This window comes from Polyodon spathula, chromosome 11, assembly GCF_017654505.1.
Source record: "Polyodon spathula isolate WHYD16114869_AA chromosome 11, ASM1765450v1, whole genome shotgun sequence".
Lineage (NCBI taxonomy): Eukaryota > Metazoa > Chordata > Actinopteri > Acipenseriformes > Polyodontidae > Polyodon > Polyodon spathula.
The window spans coordinates 46697219-46723797 of record NC_054544.1 but is presented as its reverse complement, the minus strand read 5'-3'; the positions used below and the strand labels follow the sequence as shown (position 1 = coordinate 46723797).

Genomic DNA, 26579 nt, shown 5'->3' with positions numbered 1-26579 from the left:
TCTATGAATGGCAATAGGGCACATCCTGCACTCCATGCGGAGCGCCTTTATCGGATATGCCACTCGGGGGCCCCTATAATCCATTTTAACACTTTTTAACAACAAAACAAAAACAATTGCTCCTGGTCTAATTTTGGTAGCAAAACTATACAAAACTTTGTAGATACGTCTGCCTTCCTGGCTACAGTCATTGATGAAAGCAACAGCAAAATCTTTGTCTACTTGACTTAGTTTCTGCTAATCTCTATACTATACTTTTTAGTTGAGTGTTTTGAAGTTATGGGCAATGTGGATTGCACTGTCTCTCTGGGGTAGACCCCTGACCTAATCATTTCACAAGTAACCCAAGCTGCCTGTTTAAGACCTTGGTCTCCAGAGGTACAGGCAAGAGAATCTAGTGAATTAGCCTGCTGTTTTCAGTACCAAGTCCCCAGTTAAACATGAGGCAATCTGAACTTGCCATCTGCCTGAGCAGTCAAACTAAACTGGCGGAATGAAATGTCTGTTAGAGATATTATCTTACAAAGGCTATCAAAGTGAGTATTTTGGCAGCATAACCACTAGCTTGTTATTTAAAGTTACATGACCTCATACACTAGATGCAAAAGCAGGCTCGAGACATTGTGAAAATGCACCTCTACAGTAGTATCTTGATTTCCTATATTTTCACCAGAAATTACATTTATATCAAGAAATCCAGACCTCCAGAAATCCAGTATTGTATAAACTTATGCACTATCCACTCAGCTGTCTGTTTAATTTTCTATAGTACTAATAGTGTGTACCAGCTTTACACAGTCACTCATACAGAGAAAACATATTTAGGACCCTTCCAGTGTGAACGATGATCTGAATCTCCATTTCAGACTTTCAGGAAATCTGTTACTGTTTCACTTCCTAATGAATTTAATTTCAGCTGTGTCTTCAGGGGTAAAAGAATCTTACTGGCTGCAGAGCATGTCAGTCACCAGGGGAAGCAGCTGGATGGTTAATGACAGGAAAGAAGGCATTGAAGGGATAGGGCAATCTCACTCTGCTGGAAAATGATCAAGGAAGAACAAAATAAGTCATGCAGACAGAGATTTCAATATGGGATTCTTAAAAACTGTAGATATGTCTTTGCAAAAACATAAAATAAATGTTAAATTTAAAGTTAAGTTTTAAAAGAAAAATGTTCTTTTAAAACTGCATACATGAGAGTTAGACATTATTGATAAAGTTACTTTTAAAAAGTAACCATTACAGTAACTTAGTACTTAGAACAAAATGGGACTAGTTCTTTTTTCTCAGGAACAGTTTCTATTTTACACAGAGCTTTATATTTTTTCAGTTTGCCCAGGCTGTAGTTTGAAATATTCTTTGAAGATCCAGCTATTGAATCCACTTGTTCCTCCTCTCATGAAAAGGCAAGCTCATGCTACATGTAAGGTCTAAGTGCTTTCTGATTTTCATGAGAATTGGCCATAGTAATGTAAATGTAAAAGTAACCGTGATAAGATGTAATGAGTTACCACATTTCATCACCTGTCTAAAAAATGAAGCATACAGTTACAAGTTACTGAAAAATGTAATTAGATTACAGTAATGCATTACTGCCCAACACTGGAGCTTGGTAATACATTTATGGAATAATTAGAGATATAACAGTTAATCCATTAATCAATTATCGACTGCAATAGCTTTTTTTTTTTTTGTACTGTGTGATCCTCAAAAAACATTCATTGATCGATTTAATGCCCCTGGTGTCCTATCTGGAGCCTTAGTTCTATACTATATTAGTAGCCCATGCCTGTAGAATTTCAAGGCTTCTGTCAACAGTCTACACATTAGCTATGTGAAATGTGTTGTCTGATTGAACCTCTGTGTATATTATTTTGTTTTGTAGACCAGCTTTAATGTAAAAAGTTGTATCTGTCCCACAGTGCTTGTTACTATGGAGAGCTCTGGTGTCCCCTCTAGTACCCTGTCAGCCCTACAGTACAGCAATGAAAGGCTGCAAGCTGATCCATGTGAATGTGAAGCAGGCGCTCCACAAACCTCTTTCAAGGCTCACTCTTTAATTTAAGACAACTGACTCACACGGCTCGCCAGACACCACTCAGTCTGGGAAGCTCAGCTATCTGGATATCACCACTGGCACTCACTGCCTCAGTTAGTGACAGGGGGGCATTATCCTTGCGTGCGATATTATCTATCATTGCTTTGCTATCCCTTTACATCCTTAATCATAGGGTACAGCAGGGATATTGGCATTTATTGCCTAATCTGTTATGTGTGGTTGTGTGTAGTTACTGTTTTCTTGTTTTATTGCCTGACCTGTTATGTGTGGTTGTATGTAGTTATTTCCAAGATGCTGCTGTAAAAAATAGTTTCTTTGTGAATTTGAGACAACCAGAGTCAATAAACGTCTGGTCCTGGGGGAGCATTGCACTGAAAAATCCTTGGTCCTGAAAGAGTTAAAGAAAATTGGATGAATTGCATTTAGGACCTAGATTCTATTAGGTAAGCTAAGTATGTGTTCGTATCATGAGTCAGAGTCATGCGCAAGTCCAATTTTTACAACGTGCTTCCGACCTGGACCCACTACTACGGTTCCCGACCCGAACCAGCAACCTGCTGCAACACCGTCTTCTTACTTGTGACCCGACCCGCAAAATAAGACCTGCAAACTGACCCAAAACCACAAGTGATTGTCTTTTACATACTGCCTGCATTGACTGACTCTCACACTCTGATTCACACACAGCTATAGCTACCATTTGCCACAGATTGAGTTAATACAATAGGCTACACAGCATGGTAGCTCTAGTTGTCTGGATACATGCTAACATATTACATAAGAACATCTTGTTCATTTGGTTGTTAGTAGCTTATTGATCCCAGAATCTCATCAAGCAGCTTCTTGAAGGATCCCAGGGTGTCAGCTTCAACAACATTACTGGGGAGTTGATTTCAGACCCTCACAATTCTTTGTGTAAAAAAGTGCCTCCTATTTTCTGTTCTGAATGCCCCTTTGTCTAATCTCCATTTGTGACCCCTGGTCCTTGTTTCTTTTTTCACGTCAAAAAAGTCCCTTGGGTCAATAACTTTTAGAATTCTGAATGCTTGAATCAGATTGGTGCTTAGTCTTCTTTGTTCAAGACTGAATAGATTCATTTTTTAGCCTGTCTGCATATGAAATGCCTTTAAAACCTGAAATAATTCTGGTCGCTCTTCTTTGCATTTATAATGCAAATTTTTATCGCCTGCGTGCAGTACCTTACACTTTTCTCTATTAAATGTAATTTGCCATGTGTCTGCCCAGTTCTGAATGCTATCTAGATAATTTTGGATAGCCTTTGCTGCTGCATCAGTGTTTGCCACTCCTGCTATTTTTGTGTCATCTGCAAATTTAACAAGTTTACTTACTATACCAGAATCTAAGTCATTAATGTAGATTAGGAATAGCAGAGGACCTAATACTGATCCCTGTGGTACTCCACTGGTTTCCTCGCTCCATTTTGAGGTTTCTCCTCTAATCAGTACTCTCTGTTTTCTACATATTAACCACTCCCTAATCCTGTTACATGCATTTCCATGAATCCCTACTGTGTTCAGTTTGAGAATTAATCTTTTGTGCGGGACTTTGTCAAAAGCTTTCTGGAAATCTAAATAAACCATGTCATATGCTTTGCAATTATCCATTGTCGATGATGCATCCTCAAAAAAATTAATCAGGTTAGTTAGACACGATCTCCCTTTCCTAAAACCATGTTGACTGTTACCATATAGGTAATTTTCCATTTTGGATCTTATTATAGTTTCCATAAGATTACATATAATAGAAGTCAGGTTTAGCGGTCTGTAGTTACCTGGTTCAGTTTTGTTTCCCTTTTTGTATCGGTATTACGTTTGCAATTCTCCAATCTGTCGGTACCACCCCTGTGTCAAGAGACTGCTGCATGATCTTGATTAGCAGTTTCTAAATAACTTATTTTATTTCTTTGGGTGCTATTGGGAGGATCTCATCCAGCCCAGGGGATTTGATTATTTTAAGAGCTCCTAGTCCCTTTAACACTTCTGCCTTGGTTATGCTAAAGTTATTTAAAATTGGATAGGAACAGGTTGACATGTGGGGCATGTTGTCCATATTTTTGTCTATGGTTTTGCCATTTGTATCTCTTAGACATTTAACATCCTCTTTTAATGTTCTCTTGTTGTTATAATCTTGGAAAAACTTTTTGGAATTGGTTTTAGCCCTCTTAGCAATGTTCATTTCTATCTCTATTGATCTTTCTAACTTCCTTTTTGACTTGCGTTTGCAGTTCCGAGTACTCTTTCTGTGTACTTTGTTTTTGGTCCCTTTTAAGCACTCTGTAAAGTGCCTTTTTATGCTGAATATTTTTTTAATTGATCTATTAAACCATTTTGGCAATTCTGTTTTAGATTTAGATTTGTCTACTTTTGGGGTGTAATTGTTTTGTGCCTCTAGTACTACGTTTTTAAAAAACAGCCATCCTCTTTCCATGCATGTTTTCTCTATTTTACTGCAATCTACTTTTGTTAGTTTTTGTTTCATACCTTCATAGTGCCTTTCTAAAATTGTAAACCTTAGCTTTAGTCATTACTTCTATAGTACTAAAGCCATACTTTAGTATGGCTTCTCCTTTGCTACATGCATTGCTAATGTCCTTGTATAATTATTTTGTTTGGCGTCTGAATTTAGCGGCCTACAGCATCTTCCTATTATTATGTTCTTGAATTTTTGTCCTTTATTCTGACCCATATTTATTTGCCGTTGTTTTCTTTGTCCAGATTTAACACCTGGGTTTCAAGACTGTTTCTTATGCTACACCCAAGCCTTTTCTGTCCTGCCAGTTTTTCCTATACAGTGTTTACCCACTAATATTATATTCGTCTCCATCACTCTTGGATAACCAAGTTTCTGTAACACCTATACATCCTAGTTACTTGTTAGTGCAGTGCACAACATATCATAGAAGTAACATATTACCTATCTGTACTTACTTTACTATAAAATACCTGTCTATTCTTTTCGTGCCACAAGTTGAAAGGGAGCTACACCTGTGCTTTCGCAGAGATGATGTACCAGCTTTGTGGCTGCTGTACACAAAAACATGATGCCAGGTTTTACAAGCAACAAACTCAGTCACATGTTCATTATTTTCATTTGCTATGATTCCAAAAGAATTCCACACTTCTGATTTACCTCTCAAACTATTATCCACTACATTACCTAAACCCAGGGCTACCTTTTGTTTTAAATTGTCCACAGTCATTTTTATACAGTTGTCAATCATGTATCCACCCGTCACATACCCACCCTAACCGATTATCTGCCACGATCAAGCTCTTTAGCACAGTGTTTGTGTGTGCGTGAGAGTAAGTGAGTGAGTAGGTGAGTAAGAAAGAACCAGAACCAGGGTTGGATACCAAAGAGTGAGTAAGCAAGTCAAAACCACGTTATTATTATTATTGAACAGATTAGATTAGCTCAGAGATTGTAGATCCCATCAAAGTTTTCATACACTACGTTGTATGCACTCCATGCTCTACCATTGCTGGTAGTGTCACTTGAGCTGTTCAGTGTGTTGAGATGTAAATAAATCCTGTTCACCTGCGGGGGGCGTATCAACTTCAACCTCTGTCTCAATCTCCTGCCTGTCACTCAGCAGCGAATGCAGGCACCCACACAGCAGACAGCTACTCTGTTACAAGCATTAATACCCTGTATCTTTCCAAACAAAGGATTTAGGAAAGCTATCTAATAAAAGCTGAATCTCAAAACAACAATTCTGTGAATATAGTAATTATTATACAGCTGTGTATAATGGTAAAACACGATTCATTTTTCCGACTTTTTACATATCCGCCCTTACTCTAGTCCAACTGCAATCGGATACGCGATGGATAAGGAACTTTTTTAAACAGAGAATCGTGGGAATTTGGAACAAACTCCCCAGTAATGTTGTTGAAGCTGACACCCAGGGATCCTTCAAGAAGCCGCTTGATTAGATTCAGGGATCAATAAGCTACTAACAACCAAACAAGGAAGATGGGCTGAATGGCCTCCTCTCATTTGTAAACATTCTTATGTTCTTATAAAGCAAACAAAACAAAACACAGAAGCAAAAAAAAAAGCCTATCTCCACCAACGAGCGCGAACTACACTTTATTTCAGTCCTTATAGTATACGTTTACCGGTCACCAAAAACACTTGTTACAAAAACAAGTTACTCACACTGCGCGTTAGACACAGTCCCTTCTTTCCTCCAACACAGGTCTGATCACACAGGTTACATACAGTCCCTTCTTTACACACAGGTCTGATCACACAGGTTACATACAGTCCCTTCTTTACATACAGTCCCTTCTTTACACACAGAGAATTGTGGGAATCTGGATTCAACTCCCAAGTAATGCTGTTGAAGCACACCCTGGGATCCTTCAAGAAGCTGCTTGATGAGACTCTGGGATCCATAAGCTACTAACAACCAAATGAGCAAGATGGCCGATTGGCCTCCTCTCATTTGTAAACTTTATGTTATTATGTTCTTATCAAGTAAACATGCTAAAAACTTGCACGATTTATAAAAATACCTCAGTTTCTTGCAGAGATGGATCCTTGCATAGAAAATTCCCTTCAAGAACTGTTTGGCTTGGAAGACTCCTTTTGCTGTTGCTCTGCCAGCTATCACCACCTTTAAAATGATTAAACAGAGATGGTGGCGGCAAAGACTAGCCCTGCTGCAACTGTAATTATAACTATGATTTACCAAGGTCTGATACACACAAAGACTAGCCCTGCTGCAACTGTAATTATAACTATGATTTACCCAGGTCTGATACACAAAGACTAGCCCTGCTGCAACTGTAATTATAACTATGAATTACCCAGGTCTCATTCACACAAAGACTAGCCCTGCTGCAACTGTAATTACAACTATGATTTACCCAGGTCTCATACACACAAAGACTAGCCCTGCTGCAACTGTAATTATAACTATGATTGACCCAGGTCTCATTCATACAAAGACTAGCCCTGGTGCAACTGTAATTACAACTATGATTTACCCAGGTCTCATACACACAAAGACTAGCCCTGCTGCAATTTATTTATCTATATATTGCATTTATATAGCGCCTTTTATACAAAACCATCGCAAAGCACTGTACAGTACATAGCAGAAAAAAAGAACAAACCACAATACATCTGTGTAGCATGTCGACACTGTCCTGCAGTCACGTACAGACACACCGCTTCAGTCAGGTCTTAGCCTTGTTTTGTTTGATGTCAACGTTTTCAAAAGACGCACACGGCCACATTATAAAATTTGTACCCCTTTTTTTTGGGTCAGTTTATTTATAAACCACGTTTAACATATGGGAGAATGCTTTGATGGCAACAAACGCCAGTCAAAGGGGGTGGTACGCAGTGTGCAAGGTTATTGGGCCATCCAGGGCAGAGGCTACTCCAGCCTCTATCAATATACCAGACATGTGGGACCAAAGCCCGGATCTAGAGTGGGGCCAAAGCAACGACTCCACACTGGTACACACTTGGGGACAGGGCCAGTCTATTTAAGGTAAGGATGTTTAAGGAGCTGGGTGGCTAGTATATCTACACTTCATTATAAAAGGGCAATTGTTATGTAGCGTGAACCCTGCCACTAGCACAGGACAGCCTGTAACACAATTAATGATTCGCCAGTTGTATCGATCCAAGGTCATGAGGCTTGTGCATGACATCCCTTTTTAGGGAAATGGAGTCGATAAAACTAGGGAATGTATATTATATGGATTTTATTGGGTAGGGCTTCATAATGAAGTGTCAAAATATGTAGCTGCATGTCCAGACTACCAATGAGTAGCGCCGGGTCGAGTGTGCCCCGTCCCTTTAGTTCCACTGCCAATTATTTCCACCCCCTTTGAACATATTGCGATGAACATTGTAGGCCCTTTGCTACCTTCTGATTCTGGATATATGCATATATTAGTGGTGGTAGATTATGCAACGCGATACCCGGAAGCAGTTCCATTGAGGTCTACAAGTGCATCTGCGATAGAAAATAACTAGTACAGATTATAACCAGAGTAGGGATCCCCAAATAGATATTGACTGATCATGGAATGAACTTCTTTATCAAAGATTAGATAAAAATCTAAAATACTCAAAAACCGAACCTCTGTTTGTCATCCACAGACAGATGGTTTGGTGGAACGTTTCAATCAGACCTTAAGCAGAAGTTGAGACTTTTGTAATTCAAGAGCAAAAACACTGGGCAACACTTCTTCCCTACCTCCTTTTTGCAGAGAGAGGTCACAGACTTCGACAGGATTCTCCCCTCTTCGAACTCTTGTACAGCCAACAGCCTTGTTGTATCCTCAATCTAGTGAGAGAGGGGTTGGAGAAGCACAAACGCTTGTCCAAAAATGTAGTGAAGCACGTGCTTCTAATCTGAGATCACCTAGATTTGGTTCATCGACTGGCACAGGAACATTTTAAATCAACTCAGCACCGGCAAGAGCAGCAGTACAATAAAAATGAATGTCGGAATAGAAACTGTGTGTTAAATGGCAGGGGCCATATGAGGTGATTCGGGCTATAGGAAAGGTAAATTATGAAATTAAGCACCCCAATCCCCAAAATTAATTCGGCTTCAGCGGTGAGATATGTAACAGAGAAAGAATGAATCTTGGTTATAAATCTCTCTCCCAACCTATGAGGGCGCGGTGTAATGGGAACAGAGTGCCCCGGACTGGATGGTCGGACAATTCATTCCAAGGGTTAGGTGGAAGTCGACCATCTAGAAAGGGGCAGAGCTATGGTGCGCCAAGTCATTGCCTCAGAAGGGAAGTGATGTGGCAAGTGCGGATTGGAGGAGAAACGGTTGCACTCGCTAACCAAGGGAGTGTGACTGATGGTACAAAAGGAGACATGGCTAGGTGATCTATTCCTTTTTTTACTGTTAAGAGCAAACCACAAAAGGAAAAATGGTAAAGTAACCGTGGGTTTTTTGTGTTTGTTGTGTCTAATAATACTTGTTTGTTCTTGTTAGGTCGCTTAAGGCCAGCACCAAACCCATATGGTATTTCACCACTCGCACTTTAGCACTCACTCTAGATTTGTGATCGTGTGTGTGTCTTGTGTGTGCTTAAAACTGTGTTTACTGTTTGGGACTGCCTGTGGATTTAGCTGAGCAATACACATTGTTTTGTATTGCCACTTTTCATTATTATTTACTGTTGTCAAGTGACTTTGGATTATAATTAAAACCACCATTTCACCAGCTTTGCTGTTTGTCATTCTCTTGAACACTGCATCACCTCTACACCTGCACATTGCCAACCACTTTGCTACAATGTACTGTGTTTTAAAGACTATACACCCAGTAGAAATATTATTGTAGCAAATTATGAGCAGAATAAAAATTTGAATTAAGAAAATTTGATTGTTAGAAAATGTTAGAAAAAAAGGTTTGTTTGTGTGTCTTTGTTATTAGAGTGCATACACTCTTGGAAGCTGATCAGACTGAAAAATAAGACTTCCCCTATCTTTAAATTAATGAAGACTATCACGCACGAAAGCCTGTAACCTTGGTCGAAGCAGGCATCTCATTTAATTAACTTGAAGTCATAGTTTTTAAAGAACTAAACACAGAGCCTAGGTATTGCCATATACCAAAATAAAAAGTAACCCTTTTTAGGCAGAACGATAATGATAAAAAACCAACATTGTTGCACCTATTTGAGTTTTATTGTAATAAAAAAACTGTAACGAAAGGAACTGCGTATCTACTTTAAGAACATAAGAACATAAGAAAGTTTACAAACGAGAGGAGGCCATTCGGCCCATCTTGCTCGTTTGGTTGTTAGTAGCTTATTGATCCCAAAATCTCATCAAGCAGCTTCTTGAAGGATCCCAGGGTGTCAGCTTCAACAACATTACTGGGGAGTTGATTCCAGACCCTCACAACTCTCTGTGTAAAAAAGTATCTCCTATTTTCTGTTCTGAATGCCCCTTTTTCTAAACTCCATTGGTGACCCCTGGTCCTTGTTTCTTTTTTCAGGCTGAAAAAGTCCCTTGGGTCGACACTGTCAATACCTTTTAGAATTTTGAATGTTTGAATTAGGTCGCCACGTAGTCTTCTTTGTTCAAGACTGAACAGATTCAATTCTTTTAGCCTGTCTGCATATAACATGCCTTTTAAGCCCGGAATAATTCTGGTCGCTCTTCTTTGCACTCTTTCTAGAGCAGCAATATCTTTTTTATAGCGAGGTGACCAGAACTGAACACAATATTCAAGATGAGGTCTTACTAGTGCATTGTACAGTTTTAACATTACTTCCCTTGATTTAAATTCAACACTTTTCACAATGTATCCGAGCATCTTGTTAGCCTTTTTTATAGCTTCCCCACATTGTCTAGATGAAGACATTTCTGAGTCAACAAAAACTCCTAGGTCTTTTTCATAGATTCCTTCTCCAATTTCAATATCTCCCATATGATATTTATAATGTACATTTTTATTTCCTGCGTGCAGTACCTTACACTTTTCTCTATTAAATGTCATTTGCCATGTGTCTGCCCAGTTCTGAATCTTGTCTAGATCATTTTGAATGACCTTTGCTGCTGCAACAGTGTTTGCCACTCCTCCTACTTTTGTGTCGTCTGCAAATTTAACATGTTTGCTTACTATACCAGAATCTAAATCATTAATGTAGATTAGGAATAGCAGAGGACCTAATACTGATCCCTGTGGTACACCGCTGGTTACCACACTCCATTCTGAGGTTTTTCCTCTAATCAGTACTTTCTGTTTTCTACATGTTAACCACTCCCTAATCCATGTACATGTGTTTCCTTGAATCCCAACTGCGTTCAGTTTGAGAATTAATCTTTTGTGCGGGACTTTGTCAAAAGCTTTCTGGAAATCTAAATAAACCATGTCATATGCTTTGCAATTATCCATTATCGATGTTGCATCCTCAAAAAAATCAAGCAAGTTAGTTAGACACGATCTCCCTTTCCTAAAACCATGTTGACTGTCTCCCAGGACCCTGTTACCATATAGGTAATTTTCCATTTTGGATCTTATTATAGTTTCCATAAGTTTGCATATAATAGAAGTCAGGCTTACTGGTCTGTAGTTACCTGGTTCAGTTTTGTTTCCCTTTTTGTGGATCGGTATTACGTTTGCAATTTTCCAGTCTGTCGGTACCACCCCTGTGTCAAGAGACTGCTGCATGATCTTGGTTAGCGGTTTGTAAATTACTTCTTTCATTTCTTTGAGTACTACTGGGAGGATCTCATCCGGCCCAGGGGATTTGTTTATTTTAAGAGCTCCTAGTCCCTTTAACACTTCTGCCTCAGTTATGCTAAAGTTATTTAAAACTGGATAGGAACTGGATGACATGTGGGGCATGTTGTCAGTATCTTCCTTTGTAAAAACTTGTGAAAAGTAATCATTTAATATATTTGCTATTTTTTTTCTTCATCTACGATTTTGCCATTTGTATCTCTTAAACATTTAATGTCCTCTTTGAATGTTCGCTTGCTGTTGTAATATTGGAAAAACATTTTGGAATTGGTTTTAGCTCCCTTAGCAATGTTCATTTCTATTTCTCTCTTGGCCTTTCTAACTTCCTTTTTGACTTGCGTTTGCAGTTCTGTGTACTCTTTCTGCGTACTTTCTTTTTGGTCCTTTTTTAATGCTCTGTAAAGTGCCTTTTTTCACTGAATATTTTTTTTAATTGATCTATTAAACCATTTTGGCAATTTAGTTTTACATTTAGATTTGTCTACTTTAGGGATGTAATTGTTTTGCGCCTCTAGTACTACATTTTTGAAGAACAGCCATCCTTCTTCTGTGGGTGTTTTCTCTATTTTACTCCAATCTACTTCTGTTAGTCTCTGTTTCATACCTTCATAGTTTGCTTTTCTAAAATTGTAAACCTTAGCTTTAGTCATTACTTTTGGGGTTTTAAAAAACACTTCAAATGAGACCATGTTGTGGTCTGAGTTTGCCAGTGGTTCTCTGACCTCTGTTTTAGTTATTCTATCTTCGTTATTTGAAAAGACTAAATCAAGGCATGCCTCCCCTCTAGTCGGTGCCTTGACAAATTGTGTTAGGAAGCAGTCATTTGTCATTTCCACCATTTCTATTTCATCCTTCGCGCTACCCATCGGGTTTTCCCATTTTATTTGGGGGAAGTTGAAATCCCCCATTAGTACGGCTTCTCCTTTGCTACACGCATTTCTAATGTCATTGTATAACAGATTATTGTGCTCACCGTCTGAATCTGTTGGTCTATAGCATGCTCCTATTATTATGCCCTTTGAATTTTTGTCCGTTATTCTGACCCATATTGATTCGGTTTTATTTTCTTTGTCCAGGTTTAACACTTGGGCTTCAAGACTGTTTCTTATGTATAGCGCTATCCCTATATAAATATATATATATATATATATATATATACACACACACACACACACACACACACACACACACACACACACACACTTGTATACATCTGTTGTATACTTGTATACATCTGACATACATCTGTATTGTATTTGGTAGCAAGGACCCTGTGAACTCCAGTTCACCACATTTTTAGGGAAAGGAGGGGCAGAAGATAATGAACCATGGGCTCACATTCAATTAATTTTGAAAAAGGAGTAAAAAAAAAACAGAGCAAATAATTAGATTTAATTGGGTCTTTTGACATATTAAATGGAGAAAAAGCTCTATAAAAGCTGAGGTAAAACCCCAGTCAAGTATCACTCAACTTGCTAACTACAAGTTGTGTGGTCCATGCTCTGAGGATCTCTGAAAAGCTGTTGGCTGTTTAGTCGTGTTCAGAAGTCTGTCTTTTGAAGACAGCTCTTGTTTTTACATTGTATTCTACAACTAGACTTCCACATAGTGGAAGGTAAGAACAATTTTGAATTTATATCTCACTTATATTGATGCATTGCTATAAGTTATAGGAATTATGTTATAGCTCTGATATATTGGATGTTTTAGGGTTTAGTGGTTAGGGGTAGGTTAGTGTTAGGGTTAGGATTAGAGCAATAAAAGAAGTACATGCACATCTGACACTCCCGTGTTGCTTTTGTTGACTCTAGGAATAACCAGCAGCCATGTATCCTGTAATCACAGAGTGGGGTTTGGAAGATAAGTGGTCAGTAACTCCTACAAATAATTAGGTACTGTGGAATCTCATTTCTGTTGTCTAGTATTTTATTTTTAAAGAAATGTAAGAAGTCATTTCAGCTGTGAGAGGAGCTAATGTCAAGGGTAGGACTACAAAGGGAAGGATTGATTAATTTATCTAGGGTAGCAAAATAAATCTAGGCTTATTTTTATTTGTTTCAATTAAATTAGAATAATATGATGATCTAGCCAATGCCAGAGCCTTCCTATATTTAATCAGGAGGTCCTTCCATGAGATGGAATGAACATGCAGTTTAGATTCCTGCCACCTCCATTCTAGTTTATGACTCTTATATTTCCTCTTACGAGTTGCATCATTTAATCACGGTGTTTTTTTAAAAGACACTCTCTGAGTTTTGATTACAGTATCTAAGATACCAGTAATTGTAATTATAAATATGATTGACCCAGGTCTGAAACACACAAAGAGTAGCCCTGCTGCAACTGTAATTATAAATATGATTGACCCAGGTCTGATACAGACAAAGAGTAGCCCTGCTGCAACTGTAATTATAAATATGATTGACCCAGGTCTAATATACACAAGCTGCAATTGACACACAGGGTCCACTACATTGATTTAACTTAATTTTGAACTAGACTGAAATCCTGTAAAAATAGAGCATCAGTACACACTCAAATAACTCACACATGACACATTACAAAAATACATGAAAAATGTCAATTCTTTTACATTTTCACGAATAAAATAACTTCTAAAAACAACTTTCTTCTACTCATTTCCTTAGCTTGTTAGAAAACAAGCTTTTTTCATTAACATTTTCTTAAATAAAATAGCAGTACAAAAAACTTGTTTAAATAAACCATTTTTTACTAAAGAAAAGAACACACAACTTAAAATAAATAAGTGCCAATGAATGGGTAGAAAAGTTGAACTTAAAACATGTAAACAAATCAAGGGACTTCATTATATGGCTAGTGGGTATACAATATCTACTATAGGTAATGCAAATGTAAGAAATCACTTAATAATGTTAGAAACAACTGTTTCTTCTCTGCTCCATGGTTGCTGATTTGTATGATGAGTTGGTCCAGGAACAGTTTGACATCCCTTGAATGGTTGAGGAAGTGTGCTAGGACCAGAAATACGCTTGCTACCGTTTTCCATGCAAATGTAAAATAAAATGTCATAGTGATCAAAAAATAAAACCACCTCTGCTTGTCATGCGAGTAACAATAAGTCGAATAAAACTGTTTTCCATACCTTTTTTGGGGTGAATTTGCTTCTGCGCATACGTTTTAGGGTGTTAAAAAGCTGGATGGAAAAGGGGCTATGGTATTGTGGCAGGGCTATGGTATTGTGGCTGCTGGTAAAGGTATTATTATTTTAATGTATTTTAATGGTTTGGATGTATTGATTTGGGTTTATTTGATACCAGTGGTTGCTATTATTGTTTTGCAGAATGGGTGGGGTTAAAATTCCTCATCTCTCTAACATGTGCGAAATGAGTCTATCTCCAAATTGATTAAGGGATTACCAATTCAGAGGTGGCCCTGTGTATAAAAGTACAGCAGCCACTCACAGCAGGGTGGGTTGGTGGGCTGGAGCAGAGAGTAGCTGGGGAGTATTTGTTTTGGCCTTCGTACCTTTTCATTTTGAAAAAGTGTTTCTGTTTGTTTCATTTATTTTTGTTTAATAAATATGAGTACTTTAACCCACACTACTGAGTCTGTCAACTTCCGGGTCTGTGACGTCCCCCTCGGCCATCCTGTCACAAGGATAATATTATAACTGATTTACAGTATATGAAATCTTGTGTTCTCAACAGATAGAAATGTAAATGTGACAAACAGACAGACAGATGTACAAACAGAGACATCTCCATATGACCCCATAATCTTAACTTATGCTTAACAATACCATGTTTCATCACAATTGGATAAGTGGTTTTGCAGATATATAAAAAAAATGTAAAGAGTGACATGCAGACTGTACGAAAACTTGACACCATCACTAGGGATTTCAAAAGGACAATGCGTGCTGTATAAACGGCTTAAGTGTTCTCTTCTTATGAAGTATTCCATGGGGATAGAACATTGTTAAAACAAAATATGTGTGAGAAAGTTTTCTTGGAAGGGTTGCGGCATCTTTTTTGGGGGGGGGGGGGTTGTTGAATTATATGGGCCTAGTAAAAGAGAGCTCACAGACTAGTTCTAGCAGTCAGCTGTGAACACTCTCATCCCAGTTTGTTGTGCTCAGAAGAAGCGCTTGATTTAAGTCTGATATAAACAAACTGAGGAACACTAATGAAAACACATACCAAGCATCAAGCAACACTCTTGTGGTTTTGTTATTGCAGACTTTAACCCTTTTGTTGTATTCCAATGAACCAGCAACGGGAGAAGACAGTGGGCCTGAATTTGCTAAACATAAAGATGTAGCAGTGTGGCTTGAGCACAAAAGAAACCTCTAAGTCATGATATGCCATGGCTGGAAACTAGAGCTATCATTGTGATGAAAAAGATGATGACCATGGTGTGCAGTACATCAACAGTGTGTACAGACAACACAACCGAATACTCCTACTTCTCCCTTCTGAGTAATAAACATGTTAACCCTTTGCGGTCCGATGTTGGACCTGGTCCGACATTGCAATTTTCCAATATCATCAAAAAGAAAAAATATATTTTAAACAGTTAATGTAAAATAAACAGCGTGTGTGAAAATAAGTTGGACCTGACGCACCTGACAAGTGCTGAATAAATGCTAAAGGTTAATACCAAGTTTCCTCCCAATTTAAGAAAAGCTTATCCAGATACATGCAAAGCATGTAAGTGTGACAGACAGATATCCCACTATTCTGACAATGGTAATGGTAAAGGCTCTGCTTATAGGAACACCTCCTAAGAGAACACTTTGGCTAGGAGAATAACCTTGTGTTGAAACAGTTTTTAATGCTCCGCCTAAAGGTACAGGAACTTCACTTAACACTAGAACCTCCATGCAGGTCATTGTGACCCATTTTGAACTTAAAATGTTAACTACTCTTCCGCTGTAATTCGTAGGTGTATGTCCGTTTTTGACTTTTCCTAAATATATGAATTAAATATCCTGATTTGATAGCCAGAATAACAAAAATGATATAAACAGTTCTACCTAGAACCGCCAGCTGGGTCAATGTGACCCATGCCTTACAATACATGTCTTTTTTTAATATAACGTAAGATATTCTATTATTTTTGTAAATGCAGCAAACAAGACACGCCCCCTCCTCCTAGCAAAAGTGTTTTTTTTTTAAATTTTATTTTTTATTTAAAGCCTTTGTTTGTAGACTGACTACGAGACAGAGATTGCTGTAGGATATATTCCATGAATATGATAATACATGAATGTGTATTGGAAATGTAACTGGACTGTGTGTCTTGAGAAACAGGACAAACTGCTGTGTCTTGAGAAGGGGGCCTCTGGTTTGCTGACAGACTCAACTATGTGCCCTACTGATTAGAGGACCGGCACCTGAACTGGATTAGATTACGTAAAGATAATTCACACGTGCAACACAATCTTCTTGATGCAAAGAAGACATAAACTAGTGATTTCCCAGGGGAAAGGGACATTAACACATCAAAGGACTGGGAGTTTAAAGAGGTAAGATACACAAATAAACTCATGAAAGTAGCTACTCAGCAGAGTAAAAACGGCTATGAATATCTAAACGAAATTGAACATTTTGCGCTCCACATTGAATGCTAAACAAGGTGCTGACACTCTGCTAAGCAAAACTGCAACTCCATGACTGCCTAAAAACGGACCCAAGATGAGGAAGCAAGCTGTAGAACTGCGGTCACTTACAATTATTCTGATTTCCATGAGTTCACCTCATCATCTCAAAACGGCATGTAAACAAATGGCGAAATGTGCCACCGTTTCACTTGCTACAAAAGTTGGAAATTGTTTGAACTCTGTAAACAAACACGAATCAGACACAAGTTGCTGAGCAATTTGGTGTTTCCTGTTCTGGTGAGTTGCTTCTCCATTCTGTTAAATAGTTTTGTATATGTCTTGAATATTGCTCTTGTATATGTATTTAAGAAATAACCCACGACAGGGTGTGTGGTAAGACAATTCTTACTACATGCCCTGGGTGCGTTGTGAGGTATGAGGCCGTAAGCCGAGTCCCTTCAACCACCCAGGAAGTGCGGTAAGAATAGTTTAAATGCACACCCTGGAGTGGGTTATTTCGCTTATAAGATGGTGAAACAAGGGGTCTTGGTACCTGCTACTTTTGTTGCGGGTGTCCGCTGAATGATGCGAGAGAGATAGAGGGATGTAGTTGACAACGCCACTCAGGCGTCCAGGTTTCATTACCAATAAACACAGTTGTAGGGACAGGTGGATGCCACTAGGGTACCAGCAACGATAGCCCTAGTGCAGGAGGATATACACAAACAGAGTGTAATCAAAATAATAACTCCAAAACAAAACACAGTGAGAAAACAGCTAAAAACTAAAGTTTGCCAAACACTGGCTTAGCGATGCTCCCATTGTAAGGGAGGTCCCACTCCAGAATCTACTCTGTGCCACACTAAAATAAACTGTTGTGGGATCAAAATCCACTCAACTCACTCACTCACTCACTCACTCACTCACTCACTCACTCCACACAGTAGTGAGGCTGCACAATTCCTGAAACTAGACCAACAAAACTGGCTTCCCAGCCCCTTCTTATACCATGTGGCTGAGCTTAATTGATCATCAATTAGTCAATTAAACCCCAGCCACATTCAGCACATGGATTTGGCAGAGTTGAATTTAACCCTATCCCTGCTAAACTTAAATTCAAAACTTTTCAAAAACTTGCCATATCTAGGACATACATGTGTTCAATATTTTATTTAAACTATACATATAAACCATACATTATTTACATGTGCAGGGCTTTTGCCCTGTCACATACCCTCCCACTCAGACTGGAACCCCTAGGGTCCATTCGACAACTAACCCGCTCTGCTCAATAAACACATGGGTGGATGGAAGAGAACACTGGGGCTCAGCCAGCTTCTATCAAATACCAGACGGCCAGGGTTGCTCTCAACAATTTGCCCACCCTGTCGTCTGATGCCAGCTGGCCCAAACATTAGTTCCCTCTTATTTACTGGGCTTCTGTCAGGGGGCGCCCATTTAACTCCCACAGTGACCACTGGGCTTCTACAAAGGGGTGCCCATTTAACCCCTCGCCTACCCCTTAACCCCAGTGTCCCCTCTGTCCATTTGTTGGTCCCCGCTAGCAGTAACGCAGGACCCTCTGGCTGTGAAGATGAGATCACCCCAGGCAATGGCAAGAGCGGACCCTCGGGAGGCGATGCCGGGAGGGAAGCCCCCAAACCAAGAAGGCGACAACAGGTGCTCCACTTCTCCCCCTGGTGGTGATGCCAGTTGTGAAGGTGGCAGTGGCTCCTACCCTTCTAGCTGTGAAGGTGGCAGTAGCTCCTCCCCTTCTGGCTGCAAAGGCGGCAGTAGCCCCAGCCACGTTCCACACATGGATTTGGTTAAATTTAACCCTATCCTTGCCAAACTTGAATTCCAAACATTTCAACTTTATTTACAACTGGAAAAACCTGCCATATCTAGTACACACATGTGTTCAACATTTTATTTAAACTATACATAAAACAATACACTATTTACATGTGCAGGGCTTTTGTTACAATGGTGTCTGAGGTACAGTATCTTGTAGTAGAGTAATAAACTGCAAGCTTGATGCACTACATTTTTTTCTTGAAAATAATTACACAAACTAGCTTTTATGTAGAGAGTTACTTCCTTGAGAAAAAATAGTCCCTGAGGACTGTTTCATTGTAGCATATATATTTTTTACTTTTTTTATTTAACTTGTGGAAACTCATTCATGTTTAATTATTATTATTAAGGCGTAGTAATATTAATAGATCAGGTAAGTAAGTAGGTCGATAATGTCATAGCTGTGCGATATGACAGTTATTACTGCATGGTCATGTGATCTTGTTCAGCCAATCACAGCACTTAATTTATCCAAGCCCTTTTATAATTATAATTACTATATTCTACACCCAGGAACTTGAGAGCAGATGTCAGCAAGCTACCGGCCTATGTAGGTGTCTGTCAGATCTCAGTCAGAAGGGTCGACTATTGCACTATGCGGAGAAACAGTCCCTTCCGGCTTTGCCTCCCTAACCCATGTGAGCACCAAGGCCAAAACAACACTCACTCCAGAATCCCCAATGAAGTCTACTTCTCTGAGTGCATAGCAGGTCACGCGCCAGTATTGAGTCTCTCTCTCTTCTCTCTCTCTCTCTCTCTCTCTCTCTCTCTCTCTCTCTCTCTCTCTCTCTCTCTCTCAGCTGTGAAAGGGAAGCTCTCAAGATGGCTGCCTGCCTGACAGTACCAGGCCTGACTGTTGCCAGCGCTATAATAATAACAGCTGAGTTTTGGTTTATCTAAATGAAGGGTGTCCTGAGATTTCCAGTAAATCTGGGTTTGGGAGTTCATGGCACAGAAGCGGAGAGAGAGAGTTAAGAGGAAGCATAGAAACAAAGTGGACAGTAGCAGCCTCAACAGAGAGGCTGGTCTGAGAGCTCTCACCACCGGGGCATTCTTTGAGGCCTGCAATTTCTGTTATCATGGCACATAAACAAGTTTTCTATTCTGAAAAAATGGAAATAAACAAACTTTTCAGAGGAACAAAGTATGGGGTTGGAGATAAATATTTTGTCTAATAAAACTCTTTTTTTTTTTCTTTATTTGTTTTTTGGGAATAAATATTATCACTTTGTGGTCACATGTTGCCATTGGTTACAATTGTGTTTGCATAATCAACACCCCCACACAGTTCCTCTTGTTGTGTAAGAGATGTCATTGTGTGCACTTCGGGCGAGAAGACTGTGAGCAGCTCAAATTGAGTGAAAAGTGCTATGGAGTGTCCTTACCAAGTTTCATCACAAGTGGTTCTCAAATAAAGTTTAAAATAAATGAGTGTATAAGACTACATATGTGCAACACTAATGTGTATATGGATTAGACTGGATGAATAAATATTGAATATTAAATAAATAACCTAACATTGTAGACAGCTATGGCCAACAGTTTTGCATCACCTAGAATTTTAGGACTGGAACATCATTAAAAAAATCAAAGAAATTACAAAATGATACCGCAAACATCTACCGGAAGCCATAATAGTAGCACAATATTTCATGTTAGATTCCAAAATGTTGTCAGTTTTTCGTTAAAGGAAAACTACAAAACAAAATGAGCTGTAGATACTATTGTATAAACATTAACACTGTATTTCAAATCATTATTCCTGATAGCATTAAGACCAAATGTATATCATTCGGATAACGTTTCAACTCTAAACTTAACATGCTTCCATCATTGGTTGATTTCAAACCCACATATAAGGGGAAGGACGACGCCATTCCCTCCCAGCCCAGTAAAAAGGACCCTACACTCACCTCTCCACCACGTCCTCTCCACTCCAGCAGGTAGCGCTGTCTCGCACCAGCTCCCCTTCACACAGGAGCTCCGCGAGTGCAGAGTAGAAGGTCTTGTAGCGTTGCATGTAGCTCACAAAGTCCCTGCCACAAAACAATTAAACATAGGCTTTCAAAACAGGCATACTGTACCTCTCTACATACTCATGAAGGGTTCAGTTTAACCCAGTTAGCACTAATCTTCCACTATTTTACCATCATCCAAATTAGTCAGTGCAAGTTTGGTGAAAATCAAAAGAAACACTCACTAGTCAGCATAATCGGTTTATTAGAATTTAAATAAGGGTCACTTTTTGTAGTTTTATGAATTTGCTTAATATTTTAACAAATGTGATCATGTTTGTGGTATAAAGAGGTGAATCAACCATGGAAAACATCTTTCTAAAGCATGGGTGCCCAACCCTAGTCCTGGAGGGCTGGTGTCCCTCCTGGTTTTTGTTCCAACTGTACACAAAATTGCTTAATTGGACCAATTATGCTTCTAATAAATGCTTGATTGGCCCAATATACTAATTTAGGGGACAGTTGGAACAAAAGCCAGGACACTGGCCATCCAGGACCAGTATTGAGAACCCCTGCTCTAAAGGAACCAGCCAAAATCAACAACTCAGTACAGCCAGGATTTGAACCCAGTGAGCTCATAATAACTCATACTGCACACTAAAAAAGATCCCCTTATTATTATCAACTCCAGGTTTAAAGAGCATGAGGAGTGTTTCAAGGCACTTTTAAATATGTTCCTGCAGTGATATTTACAAGGGGAATCTGGATATATGCTTTACCTTTTCATTTGTCTATTAGATTATTAACCAGACTTTACCAGACCATGAACAAGGTGTGATGACATGTTACCATAGTAGCTAGTTGTCAACAGTTAGAGGTTTCAGCTAAAAAAAACAATTCCATAAACCCTGTAGAGCACTTCCACCCGCTATGCAGGTCTCAAATGTGTGGGTTTGAAAGGGTCACATTGCTATGGAGGTCTCAAATGTGTGGGTTTGAAAGGGTCACATCGCTATGGAGGTCTCAAATGTGCTGGTTTGAAGGGTCACATTGTATGTAGGTTTTTTTTCCTGTCCTTAACCAAGCAGCTGCTTGCCCTATGGACTGACATGCTCTACAGCCAGTGAGATACTTTAAGCCAGAAGACACTCCTGAGGTAAAAAGAACTAGCAAGTGAAAGAAGAAATAACCTCCTGGAAATAAGTCAATCAAATTGAGGAGTCTCTTTAAACTAGTGTAGTATCAGATATCATGTTTTAAAATGAATGTACAATACATGTTCTATAATATGTGCTTCCCTCAAAGCTGCCCATGTATGGCCTATATAGCAATGGACATGCACAACAGGTCTAACTAACCTGCTTGATTTTTTTGAGGATGTGTCATCGACAATGGATAATTGCAAAGCACATGACATGGTTTATTTAGATTTCCAGAAAGCTTTTGACAAAGTCCTGCATACAAGATTAATTCTCAAACTGAACACAGTAGGGATTCATGGAAATGCATGTAAACATAATAATTAGGGAGTGGTTAACATGTAGAAAACAGAAAGTACTGATTAGAGGAGAAACCTCAAAATGGAGCGAGGTAACCACTGGAGTACCACAAGGATCAGTATTTGGTCCTCTGCTATTCCTAATCTACACTAATGACTTGGATTCTGGTATAGTAAGCAAACTTGTTAAATTTGCAGATAACACAAAAATAGCAGGAGTGGCAAACACTGTTGCAGCAGCAAAGGCCATCCAAAATGATCTAGACAAGATTCAGAACTGGGCAGACACATGGAAAATGACATTTAATAGAGAAAAGTGTAAGGTACTGCACACAGGAAATAACAATGTGCATTATAAATATCATATGGGAGGTACTGAAATTGGAGAAGGAATCTATGAAAAAGATCTTGGAGTTTATGTTGACTCAGAAATGTCTTCATCTAGACAATGTGGGGAAGCTATAAAAAAGACCAACAAGATGCTCAATATTGTGAAAAGTGTTGCAATTAAATCAAGAGAAGTCATGTTAAAACTGTACAATGCATTAGTAAGACCTCATCTTGAATACTGTGTTCAGTTCTGGTCACCTCGCTACAAAAAGGATATTGCTGCTCTAGAAAGAGTGCAAAGAAGAGCGACCAGAATTATTCCGGGTTTAAAAGTCATGTCATATGCAGACAGGCTAAGAATTGAATCCATTCAGTCTTGAACAAAGAAGACTACGCGGCGACCTGATTCAAGCATTCAAAATTCAAAAAGAAACAAATGGAGAGTACACAAAGGGGCATTCAGAACAGAAAATAGGAGGCACTTTTTTACACAGAGAATTGTGGGGGTCTGGAACCAACTCCTCAGTAATGTTGTTGAAGCTGACACCCTGTGATCAATTAGCTACTAACAACCCACCGAGCAAGATGTGCAGAATGGCCTCCTCTCGTTTGTAAACTTTCTGTTCTGTTATGTTCTTAAGAAGGAAAAAATTAAACAAACAAAGAGCCTACGTTGCTGGCTAGGGGATAGAGGCTTCCCCCGAGGTCATGCTTACCGAGATATCTTTTTCAGACTTCTGGGTTTATCATTCTTGGAGGATTTGAGAGGAAGCGAGCTAGGACCAAACGTCAGGGAGAGGGAGTCGAGGCAAGCAGGAGAGTAGCGGGAGGGATTGGGAAGAAGAGAAGAAAAGAACAAGAGGGAAAAAGAAAAAAAAAAACATTACTTGAAATTGACATGCACATGCAGATAAAGAGGTATTCACACACACACACACACACACAGGGACCTCCGCAGAGAAACCACAAGATCTCTACCGGAGAAATAACTTTTTATACATACTGCTTAATCAGCCATGTAGCAGGGATGCTGTGGGTGGTTCACTAAGCTCATAGAACACAGATATTTTCCTTGAAAATGCCAGCCAAGGTACACAGATTTATTAATAGTTTTCACAGCTAGTGTAATAGCTAGTGGTACTGCCCAGAAGAAACTTGTCTCTATATGCCACTGCAGAGCATGGTGCTGTGTGCTGCCCTGTGGTGACAGCTGAAGGAAATCATTTGATAACGTCTCTGTATATTAGTACACAGCAGATATGAATTGAGTGATATGATTTTGATGGAAACACCATAATAGTAAGTAGAAAAACAAAAACAGTTACATTTAAATCGAGAGAATTATAGCTGTGTACCAAATGTAAAGCCACTATCTCAATGTGTGTGGTCTGTATCATTGGTCTGGACAGAGGCAATTCTGGAGCTATGACACAGGATAAGTCAGATTGAGTCAGAGGTCATAGTCATATATATAGTCATAGAATAAAATCGTGTACGGAATGTGAAGCCAGTATCTCAAAATACCCAGTGAGAAACAGCATATATATATATATATATATATATATATATATATATATATATATATATATATATATATACTGTAGTATATAGTATACAGTATATTCCCATTTAGAATGGGTCATGTGTGGCATTACAGTGATACAATAGGGGTTGGTTCACAGGCCACGCTAAGCACTAATCTTAGTTTAGTGCATTAATTACACAATGTTACTGTAGGTACAGTAAAGTAGTCCGAGATTAGTGCTAATGGGGTCTTTGAAACCAGTCAATAATGTTATATGAAAAGATTTGAAGGGTTTTTAGTGGTAATTATTTTGTAAAAAAAAAACAAAAAAAAAACAGCAAGTGCAGGATCAATATATTAAAAAGGGAACAAGTAGTAATGTTAATAAAGCTAATAGCGACACATTTGGTTATCACTCTGAGAAATGCATTGGATCTGTGAACAAAAGCCAAGGGGAGTTGTAATGGGAATGGCTACATGAAGTAAAATGTGAAATAATCCCTCGTTGTTGTAAAGTAGAGAGCTCATCAGACCGTCAAGGGCAGTATGGAAGCAGACAAAGGGTCAGAAATAATAGGAAAAAACCCTATGCCAAAGATGTGAGCAGTATTCTCCTTCTCTTACCCTCTTTTCTTGGAAAGCTTGCCAAGCTGGGCCTCAATCGGGGGCTTGGGTGCAGGAATAGACCCAGGAAGGGGCAGAGTCTCCGGGGAGGGGTGCACCACTCTCTCAGCTGGCTGGCCACACACTTTATCCACCTGGGGAAAGAAGAACAAATATGGAAAATGCTGTGCTTTTAATTAAGACAAGTAGGTCCATAACACTATATCACCAACCATGGTTGTAAACACAAAAACAGAGCTAATATGATAAAGTGAATTATCACAAAATACATGCACTATATGAACATGCAAGAATGAACTGTTGAGATATATGTACAGTACATGTAAGAATGAAGAGTTAAGATGTATGAACAGTACATGGAAGAATGAAGGGTTGAGATGTATGAACAGTACATGGAAGAATGAATGGTTGATTGAATAATTCAACTTGTATCACAAGTTCTGGTGTTAACTGACAGAAAGTAAGTGTGGTGCATTTACGCTTTATTATGAGTTATTATTTAGTGTGGGGTTTAATGATTGACAAAGCATTTCCCTCATTCAGGCATCTTGCATCTCTGCTTCTTGTTAAATATCTTGGTACCACTGAAAAGATACTGGTCCCCTCAACAAATACATGCAGAAGATTGTCTCAAGTTGGGTGGCTCATTAAGAACAGGGTGAAGATCACAAGATGAATTATCTCAGATCTGAAATGTTGAGATCCAGACATAACACATTTTCCTTTTTTTCTATAAGTCACCAAACACAGTGCTGTGATATACTATACACTCACTACCAACAGACAAAGACAGGAGGGTTTTCTTCATTTTACACCCCAACATGGGCTCTCTGCAATGGTGACTGCCGAGACTGGTACCACATTCATACTTTACAAACACACAGAGAATGAAATGACAGGATCAATGGACAGACCAGTCAATTCCCTTGACAGTAGGCATACCGTTTCCTCATTTGATTAGCACAATCAAAGCTACTTTACGGAGCACCGTATATAGTGAAATATCGACTATGTAAAGAGCGCAGATTAAACCAAACAATCTGCCGAAAAGCTCCTAATTGCAGATCAATGTCAGACCTAGGGCCAGTAGCACTTAAGGTAATTAAGGAAAAGCCTCACTCACAGTAGACAGCTCTCGGAAATATATTCAATTCAATTACCTATCTCCGTTACAGTTGTATTTTGTAATGAAAATGTATGAGGGGTTTAAATCTTGCTGTTTTCTTTTAGGTGATTAGACATGGCACGGAATGATCTTTTACCTTCATCACATTATTGTATTAGTCCCATTTAATGTGGAATTGTATTAATGGTCTGTGATAAAGAGAGAAAAGATCAATGTTGTAAATCTCCCTCCGGACCAGAAAGGGCACTGTGTAAGGATGGTGGTATGCTGCCTCCTAGATGGACCACCTTGACGGTAGGTGGAAATCGGAAAGTGACCATATTAGGGGGAGCATGTAGTTGCACGTACCCAGGTTCACTACAAAACCAGCAGTCAACCCAGAGCACTTCCCTGCACAGCACAACGTTTACTTGCACCAAGATCCCTGGAACTGAGCAAGCACCCTTTCATGCAGGGAGGACGCAGGATAGATGAAGTCCATCAGACTATTACTGTGAAAAGTATTATTAGTTTTGGGTTTGCAAGCCTGCCGTGTACCCCCCAACACCATTGCTGGTAGAGGGGCGGACTGTTCTGTTTTGGGTTATAATAAACACAGATCATTTCTGGGAGACGTACCATTTGGACAGTCACTTTGTTCCACCGCTCCACTTGCACCTGACCACATGGTCCTAAAAACATGCATATTATTGAGTCACTTCAAATGTCCATCTTAAGGGTTTGCAGTCTGTGTTTCTGGGTTCTGTTTATACCCATATT

At 39.1% G+C, this 26579-nt stretch overlaps 1 protein-coding gene across 2 annotated transcripts in view; it reads right to left on the bottom strand.

Moving 5' to 3' along the window:
* gpc5b (glypican 5b) overlaps positions 1–26579 on the bottom strand; it is a 342838-nt gene that overhangs the window by 198748 nt on the left and 117511 nt on the right. The window contains exons 4-6 of one of the 2 annotated variants that reach the window (XM_041263858.1): positions 24695–24828; positions 23262–23321; positions 20676–20798 (exon numbers count right to left, since the gene is read on the bottom strand). In XM_041263858.1, coding sequence (XP_041119792.1) covers positions 20676–20798; positions 23262–23321; positions 24695–24828 — 317 coding nt within the window. The remainder of the gene's footprint in view (positions 1–20675; positions 20799–23261; positions 23322–24694; positions 24829–26579) is intronic. The other variant, XM_041263859.1, reaches the window with a different exon arrangement.